We start from the raw sequence: 9,511 nt of genomic DNA, 5'->3' as shown, positions 1-9,511 counted from the left end.
TAGAACGTACAAAAGAAGCAGCGAAAAAATCCCAAGAGCTCACCATAGGATTATCCAAGATGTCCGATATTGGGATGTAAATGGATATTTGAAAATCCGTATTTAATCTACGTTCATATCCATTTAGAAGAATCCGAATCCATCCAAAACTAATGGGATATCAATATGATAATCCCCCTGCAATCCGATAATAATAAATATTTGAAATATATCTCTATGTTCGTCTATCCTTTTAAGTTATCTAATTGGATTTTGTTATCTTATTATTTTTATAAATTTATAAATTAAGATAATGTGATTCTTTTTCTAGATTTGTTATTAGTTTATATATATTGTTTTATGCAATGTGATATATGAAATCACATATCTATTAAAATAAATACAACATATAATCAAAAATAAAAAACATAAGAAAATCAAAGATTAAGAAGAGTAGAAGAAAAGATAGTTGTTAAACTCTCAAGTCTCAACCCTAACCCTCATCATAAAAACGGTAAAGATGTCAACGGATAGTCTAAAATTCGTATTCAATCCATATTCATTTCCATTTAAGAGAACCTGTATTCAAAAAATATCTATCCAGAAATTATCTGAATCTGTTCGTAAATTGATAGGATATTATCCAAATCCGTCCAAATGTAATCAGATACGAATATGATAATGCCACTATCCGACCAAATTCGATCCATTTACATCCCTAATCCGATATCGTCTCACAGACCACCAACTCACCAAAAGATGTAAGGAGATAGTCGCAGAGGCCACCAAGAAAGCTGATCAGATTAAGGTTGAATCATTGAAACAGGCGGACCAGATCAAATCCCTAGCTGAGGGGATCTCTCCTCAAATTCCTATCCCTACGATCTCACTCATTGATTGCAGAATATCTCCTCATATTCTGATTATGAGGGTTCCAGAAACAAGGTTTGCTTCGGGATTAATATCCTCTCCAATTCCTAAAGCTTGGCAGTGCGGCAGTGCTAGGTTGAGATGTTGATATGTGGCCGCTTGGACATCCAACGGTCCGAGCTCAACATAGTCAACCGTTGGATGTCCAAGCTATTAGATTTAAAATATATTTTATTTTATTTTAAGTTTCAAAATATTTTGATTGCTTTGTTATGGTGTGGGACCCATGTGATCAAAGAAGTAATTTCAAAGGTTGTAACATTCTATGGGTACCCTAAAGTCTATTTATGGTCACTATCATGAGTGGGAAGGTGGGTCAAGGATATTGAATGAGATTGATTTCTCAATTCATGGCCATAGATGATGTCTCTCCCTTTATAGGTATTAAGGCCTTTATGGTCCTTAATGGAGAATGACCATTTTATGGGGTTTTAAGGCCTTTATGGTCTTAGTGGAGAATGAATGAATTTAAGGCAATTCATGATCCTTAGTGGGGAATGACCATGAATTTGGAATTAACCTCCAATTCATGTCCATATTCATGCCCATAAATCTTATTCTTTAATTTGGTCATAAGTGGATGGTTATTCTTGAGAATTCCAAGGGAGTGCAAGGATTGGTCTTGGGCCTATATAAACCCAACCAATTGCTTTGTAAGAGACATCTTTGGATACATGTTCATGCTCATACTTAGCAATCACTAAGAGTATTATTCTCTCTCTCTCTCTCTTTTCTTCTAAGTGTGTTAGAGGGTTGCTGTGTTGAAGCTCTTGGCTCATTCAAGGGACTAAAAGGACTGCTTCATCTTCTAGTTGGAGGTTGTTTTATCTTGGGGTAGTGGTGCAGAACACTCCTGGCAGTAGGAGGCATCAATTACCTTAAAGGCAGCACCACAAGTGTGACTCAACCTCAAGCTTGTTTAAGTTGTTGCGGGTGTGGTTCTACATCAAATTCAAGCTTTGGTCTTCTCATTTCAGCCAAAGGTCAAGCCTAGTTTCTACTGCTTAATCTATTGTATTGCAATTCGTGTTGTTTCAATTATTTGTAAGGAATTGTAATACAATTACCCAACACGAGTTGCTCCATGTTAGCATCTCCACCTAGCATTGCCGCACTGCCGAGCTTTAGGGAATTGGAGAGGATAATTTTTTGTTTGGCTTCAACCGTTGTATTGGCAAACACATAAAAAGATGTATTCGGAAATTTGCAGTACTTTTTTTTTGGTAAAGTTGGGAAATTTACAGTACCAAGGATGAAGAAAATGCTAATTGTTTTTTTTTTAATGGGGGTATGTTGTCATGGATTTAGTACACGGAATGAACGATACGATATTGGACTGTTTTGCCCTTGGTTTTCCAAAAAAAAAAAAATTTGAACTTTTAAACAGTTTTACCCCTGATATAGTGATATGTACCATTCCACCGATATAGTACCAGCCAAATATCAGGATTGGTGATTAACAATACCGTGCATATCGGCCGATACTTTGAACCATGATTGTTATGTGCAAACATTTTATCTTAAATCTCAGATTTTCATTGAGCCCGGATTAGTCTCTGATAACTATTATGCACTCACCCATACCTTTAGATTTTCAAAGCTTTGTTTTTTCACTAGCAATATGCAATAAGATTGAAACTTGACCCATGAATAGAGGACCTAGTGGTCTACTTGGCAACCAAATATGAGGCTCATTTGATTTGCCACATGACAATTGGCAAGTGGACGTGTAGAAAGGGGTCCTACCATGGGCGAATAGGATGGACTCCCAAAAAAGATATTAGAGAAAGTAAAGTAGGTGTTTGGCATAGTAGATAATCTGCCACATTGACGGATGATATGTCCATTCTAACCGATTGATAGAGATGACATTATCTAAATTACTCGTGTGTCAAATTTTAGAATCTATTTCAATAAAATACTTCTTTTTTGTAAATGCACACAACTTGTATATTTTCATTTATGCGTACCAATACTCTAGACATTATTATGGATTCTCCTAACTTTGAATTGGAACACATGATTTAAAAATATATAAAAATGAATGGCATAGATTTATCTTGTGATTTTTGAAATATCACCTTCCATTATTACTTGAATAACTACCTTCAAAATATATATTCTTCTTAAAATTGAATAAAGATTTAACTTTTTATATGGAGAAATGTTTTTTCTTATATGGAGAAATGTTTTTTCTCAGGGGAGTCCCCTGAAAGGCGATACTGATCACCCTATTGATGCTGTTGCGTGTGCTCTCATTGGCCAATGCATACTCCCCCATAGAGAACTCTTGCCCCTTTTATATTAGTAAGTTTTTTAATTGATTTCAAAATTCTCCTGGATAGGGATTAGAACAAATTTTCTTCTTAATTTAATAGAAATGATAAAATTATGCTTTGAAAATATAGTCTACAAGATGATGCACGGACATGAACAGACAGTTGAAAAATACTTGAATGACTGGACACACATGAGATGGTAATTGATTGAATCTAAGTTTGTAATTTAGCATGGCTAATTCATTCGGTGTAAAACTGATCCAATGGTCAGTTACAAAAACTAACAGTTCACATGACTCAAAAATGGTGGTTTTTAGAACAAAGCTCATACATTGTGTTGCAACTGTTCCTGCTACCTACAAAATTACACAATTTGTAAAGATATACATATGATTACTCAGATTTTAATATTTACAATAAATAGTAGTTCCAGACTTACCATTACATTATGGATCAACTCCATAATAACTATTAGTATAAAAGGTACTAATCATGCATCATGATGGAACCAAGTCAATCTCTTTTGAAAATATCTATTAATCTTTTTGGTGAACTACCAAACTTATAAAACACTCATTACCATATGGGTTTCCTTTTTTTATTTTTATTTTTCCTAGAAAAAAACCTGAAATCCATTGAAAAGATACAAGATTCTATTAATCAGAAACCAAAGCCTCAAGGAGGCAATAAAGGGAAGAGAACCCAAAAAAAAAAAAACATTATTCATGAACTGGAATTTAGAATGAAATTGCAAAGCAAGATTTAAGCCAGTCACTTCAGATTCCTCTGGAGTTGCCTTCTCAAAACAAACAGATTTTGATGCAATGAAAAAGCCTCGATGGTCTTGGATCACTGCCCTAGCAGCAGCAGCAGAACAATAATCAATTTTTCCTCAAGAGAGCTGGATATAGTACATTACAAGCCCAGTTAACAAGATATAAATAACAACTGAGCCTGGAACTACCTGTCAAATCATCCCATATGTGGTATGTTTCGAGCGAGTAGCTCCTCCCCACGTGAAGAGATTCAACCAAACCATCAACTTAGCTTGGACCTTAGTGTAAGCAACAGATCCATTGTTTCTTCTTTCGTTGCTGCAACTTCTCTCTCTTACCTTCCCAACTTGCAAGTGTGCCATTTGCTTCGACATTAACTTCCTTATTACCGTTCATCATGTTCTCCAACACTGGCGCTTTTGGTGTAGTCCCATTTTGAGAAGTCAACATAACCTTCTGAGATTTGCTTGAAATTGGGAAATTTTGTTCTGAACATACTGGTATTATCTGGCTCTGGATCAGTTCTTTTATTGGAGATTCTGGTCTGGTTTCCCTGCAAAATATGAAGTTACAAACAAGGGAAATGTAAAACAAGAAGGTGCTGATGAATTAGATTAATTGGAATCTTACCTTGGGCACAATACAAAATTATATCAAGACCAAAGGAAGTTAGAAATCAACTCAGCTAGCAGGTGGAACTGAGTTGACAGAATGACATTTTAATATTCTAACAAGAAAATATCAGCAAGTCGGTTCCAATCTGCCCATGTCATTCAGTTCATTGCTACATTTCCCTCAAGATGGTTCACTTGGGAAGTGGGAGCTAAAGATGAGCAACATGAAACCCATTGAGTGGTCAGCACACAGCCTCCCACCTGTCTCCCAACTTCCATCTTTCACAAACTGAATTAATGCAGTTGAAAAGGCTAGTTGACAGAATGAAACATCTCATTGGACACTGAATACAGAACCCAGCATTTTGACATAGCCATGTTTTAAATCTGATAACCCAACAGGTCATCACAATGATATAAATTCAAAAGACAAAATAGAGTTGAATACTTAGTTTGGGTAGGGATGCCACCTCTCAATTGACCTAATTTTAGTCTGAATCCCCATGGAAATTGTACACATAAGGTGAAGCTTCAAAAGATGAAATGTAAGTACTGCTTTCTAAATAAAAGTACAGACAACTATTTTGAATATATGAAATTAAACAATTTCTATTATTTATTTACAGAGTGACTAACAGAAATAAAACCCCTTTTGGTGAGAGACCATACGTGCTGAGCTGCTATGACAGACCAAAATGAAACCATATCATTCCATCTGACAAACCAAGCACAGTACCTGTGCATAAAACATATTCACAATTCTTTCTGTCCTAATATCAGATGTTATTAACTTACTCTAGAAATACAAATTTGGACTTCTTATCTTTCTTTGAGTTTATGTAATTAGAAGAATATCTTGGTAGTTAATGAAGAAGATACTTTCCAAATAGTAAGTGGCAGACTTTACCTGGTATTAAGAAGGCCAGCGACATCACCTGCTTCATCTAATGGACTATTCATGTTATCCACTTTTGGTGCCTCGACACAGACTTCACCTACAGGAAGGGCACCATCTTCTGTAGAAAAGGAGCCTTCCTTCACAACTCCTCCAAGATTTGGAGACTCATGATTAGTGGAACCAGGAGAAAATTTTTGTTGACAAAATCCACCCTCTAGAACCATAGATATGGCCTCATTTAGTATGCCTAGAGCATTTTCCACCTCAGGACTGACAAAAACCTTCTTTTCCTTGTTGACATGACACTGTTCTGCAAAAAGATTGGTTGGAGAGTAATCCATGCCTTTGCTACTCGTCTCTAAGTGTTTGTCTTCTTCGATCACTTCCTCTATTTCTCCATGACATGTCTGATAAGTAACCAGCGGATCAGCTGGCAGAGCTTCACTTGCAAGGTCAATACTGAGGGACACTTGGCCATTAACTGATTCATTAGCCAGTGGAGTTCTGTTTGCAAGTTCTTCAGGGATAAGAAAAGTAAAATTCTCACTTCCTGGTTCCAGGGCCTTCTGGAGTTTATTGTGAGGGTTTAAACCTTCCCGTATCCGAGTATAGAGGGGGTCCTCTTCCAAGGCCTTTCTGAAATCCTCATCACCCCCGGCTGCAGAAGTAACTATCTGGGATGTCAAAGGATTTGGAATCAATGTAAGAGAAATTATGAGAGAAAAAAAAAAAACATGAGCTTCAACTCATAGAGATCTACCTACAACTAATGCATTTGTAGTTCAATCTGAACCATCAAAACTATGGTCTCCAATCGTGTGGTTGAAATTTTGGAATAACTTATACTAGTTTGTGCTACACATTGTAGTCTTCAAAATGACTTTTTCCCTCCTTTCAAGAAAGACCCAACTTTGTGTCAGTTTTCTTAGTGGATCCGTGAGCTCAACAGTAGGAAGGAAAAATCCAAACACACATTTCCAGTGGTTAAAGAGATTAGCTTAGAGATGTCCACTTCCAGAGACATGTAGGACTGGGAATATAATGATGTAATACTTCCACAGTATCTTCAAGTAACTCCTGAAGAGTGGAATACTTTATATGCAAAATGATAAACCGAAAGATATGCAAAAATGAAATCATGTTTGCAGTGGTTAAAGACAATAGCTAAGATATGTTCATTGGGCAAGGGCATAGGATAAAATGATGTAATTCTTCATCAGTCACCTTCGTGTAATTCTTGGAGAGTAAAATACATTTGTATACCAATCAATAGCAACCAAATGACAAACCAAAAGATATCGTCAGAATGGTTAGATGTTTTTGCTTCGTTGGTCACAGAGACTAGGATAGTAATGTTGATAATGCAATTGCATGGAGGATTTGGACAATAGTCATGTAGTACATCAGCATATTTCTTTAGGAGTGGAATACATGGGAAAGCTAATGAGCTAATCTATACCAATTAAATAACAAAAAAAAAGATATCTCAGATTGGTCACTGACAGAAGTTTCATTTCAGGTATGTAGATATGACCTTTTTGTAGAGTTTGTAACCGCTGCCAATAAGCTGCCTCGAGACAAAGTTAATTAGTGCTGGAGGAACGAACTCCAATTTGATATCCATAGTTGCTAGTGTCCTGCACAACAAGAAGGTAAATAAGGATGAGATTTTGTTTTTAGTTTTAATATTGCATCAGTGATATAACATACTGCATCCTGTCATTAGATGTCTTAACAAACTTGATGTCATTATACTCCTCCAACCCAAGCATAACTGGATCCATTCCATATAGATCTCATTTAGGTATGTCGTTTATAATCAGTGTTTGCATTCCATAACGGGACCCATATGGGTCTGAAACCTCAGTAACTCGCCACATATTTCATGCTCAGAGGATCAGTGCTTACAGATACAGATCCAGTGTAAAAGATTGACTATAACCCTCAATGTCCATAACCCAGACGGCGCATTCATGTTGTATGAAACTGTTATTCATGCAGCTCTAATTTTTATTTCGTATACTGAACAAAAATAGAACCTTTTTTACATAGGAATGCCTAGAATATTAGCTTAAAAAAAATGACGTTTTACTTAAAAGATCCTCCAGTTCTGGCTCAACAGGTTAACCAATAGAAGAACAACTCACCGAAAGTAACTTCTATTTGAGGACAACTTTTGTAAAGCAAAGCCTCCAACAACATCTATTCGTACCACATCCTTTTCTTCAGGTATCCCTTCATTGGTGAACCCATGTGTACTTATATCAATATTCTGTAAGTCTGATATCTGAAAGGAAAGTTCCAAAGCGTATTTTTCTTAAGCTTCCACCCAGAAGTACATCTGTAAGGAACAAATTTTGTTTTGAAAGATAACTTATATTAGAGATCAAGCAGTTACCGAGTTCATGAGCACAATGACAAGATCATCTTCAAAAAACTCCAACTCCAAAAAGTGCATAACAGCCTCTCTAGCTGACAGCGGCCATGAAAACTTCATCCTTTCTTCCAAATAGTTGGTGGATTGGGGGAAAGGCAGGGAAAAATAAAGATCTCAAAATGAAGCATCAAACATTGAAATAAGCTCTTAGGTAAATGTCCAAACACTGCAGCACAAACCTCACTAAACATATCTGTTCACCAATTCGAACCTTTTGCAAACATTTGGATGTGGTAATTTTGAAAGTCGGAATACTAAACTGTGGCCACCTGAAAAAAAAGTGTTTCAATACAATTTTAACTGTGAATTGTAATTTTTGCAATTTAAATCACTCAACTACAAATAAATAATAATGGCAACTTTTAACACTACATACACCCCATCAGCCTAGTTACTAATCTATGCAGTTGTACTTTTTTCATTTTTGTTAGGAAAGTATAACAGCTATAACTCCTGCAAATTGCAGGGAAACCAACAAAGGAACAATGAACAATGTGAATAGCCCCCAACCTGTTTGAGACATTGCATTTCATAGAATGTTTTGTGATTACTAACTTGTACTTGTGTGATGAAAAAGCCTAAGTGTTGAATTAGTATCTTCTCCAAGCATCAAGACATTGTAAAGAACAAACCCAAGCAATTGGAAGATGTCATTGAACAAGCTTCAATGAAAGATCTTAAAGACAAGCTCGAACAACAACTGTCACGAAGTGTTGAAGCATCATATTGAAGATCAAGCTTCAGGGGACCACTTCATGAAGATCAAGCGCCTTGAAGCAAGAAATGGCAATGGACATCATAAGCGGATGTTCGACAACAGCACAAGACTTCAGATGTTGTATTTTATTGTTTTGTAAAACAGTATTTGAAAGTTTCAAAAAAACTTTCCCTCCTCTATTTGAATTTGCATTTGGTAGTGTGAGCTAAAAGCAACTATGTGTGTTTCTTTTAGTCCCACATTGGAAGTGGAAGAAAGGTTTCTCAAGCTTATAAGTTGGGATTGGAACCATAGATCTAAAACTCGTGAGATCTCGGTTTTTTGGGAGGTCGAGACGAGTCATAATACGAGTTTTAAAAGTGCAATTTCTCGGTCGAGATCTCGGGTAACTCGAGATCTTGGATCTCAACCCATGTTATATCCTTTAAAAGTGTCGTAACTCGACAAAACTCGAGATTTCTAGATCGAGTTCTGTCCATAAGCTCTTTTCTTCCCCTTTGAAGGTTGTGCGCTCATTTTACCTCTGGATTTCAACGTACAACCTGTTGGAGAGTTGATTCAGCTACACCCTAGGATAGCGGACTTGGCATATGCTGATGACAACTCTTATATGATTGCTATGGAAAACTATGTGCAACAGTACAGCAACACTATGTCATGGGAAGACTATGTGGCACTAGTGGGGACTGAATGCGTGATTCAAGCAAATTTTATGTGTTGATAGTTGTAACATTGTTAAACAGTTTGATGTATCACTTTAACATTTCTAATGCTTATATAAGTTGTTTTACATTAATTGAATGTTTTGTTTGCTTTCTATTACTAAATTACGTGTAGAGTAGGGTATTTTAGTATGTCGTCGCCTACCAACCTAGGGTCT

At 36.2% G+C, this 9,511-nt stretch overlaps 1 protein-coding gene across 6 annotated transcripts in view; it reads right to left on the bottom strand.

Moving 5' to 3' along the window:
• Positions 1 to 4,231: 4,231 nt before the first annotated feature.
• LOC122652638 overlaps positions 4,232 to 9,511 on the bottom strand; it is a 39,353-nt gene continuing 34,073 nt past the window's right edge. For 5 of the 6 annotated variants that reach the window (XM_043846432.1, XM_043846431.1, XM_043846433.1 and 2 more), the window contains 6 exons: positions 8,093 to 8,182; positions 7,875 to 7,974; positions 7,624 to 7,763; positions 7,011 to 7,113; positions 5,486 to 6,150; positions 4,232 to 4,517 (listed from right to left, as the gene is read on the bottom strand). In XM_043846432.1, the coding sequence (XP_043702367.1) occupies positions 4,244 to 4,517; positions 5,486 to 6,150; positions 7,011 to 7,113; positions 7,624 to 7,763; positions 7,875 to 7,974; positions 8,093 to 8,182 (1,372 nt within the window). In that variant the 3' untranslated portion in view covers positions 4,232 to 4,243. The remainder of the gene's footprint in view (positions 4,518 to 5,485; positions 6,151 to 7,010; positions 7,114 to 7,623; positions 7,764 to 7,874; positions 7,975 to 8,092; positions 8,183 to 9,511) is intronic. The other variant, XM_043846436.1, reaches the window with a different exon arrangement.

Source organism: Telopea speciosissima, chromosome 2 (assembly GCF_018873765.1).
Source record: "Telopea speciosissima isolate NSW1024214 ecotype Mountain lineage chromosome 2, Tspe_v1, whole genome shotgun sequence".
NCBI lineage: Eukaryota > Viridiplantae > Streptophyta > Magnoliopsida > Proteales > Proteaceae > Telopea > Telopea speciosissima.
The sequence above is the reverse complement of the archived record's forward strand: the minus strand, read 5'-3'. Positions and strand labels throughout refer to the sequence as shown.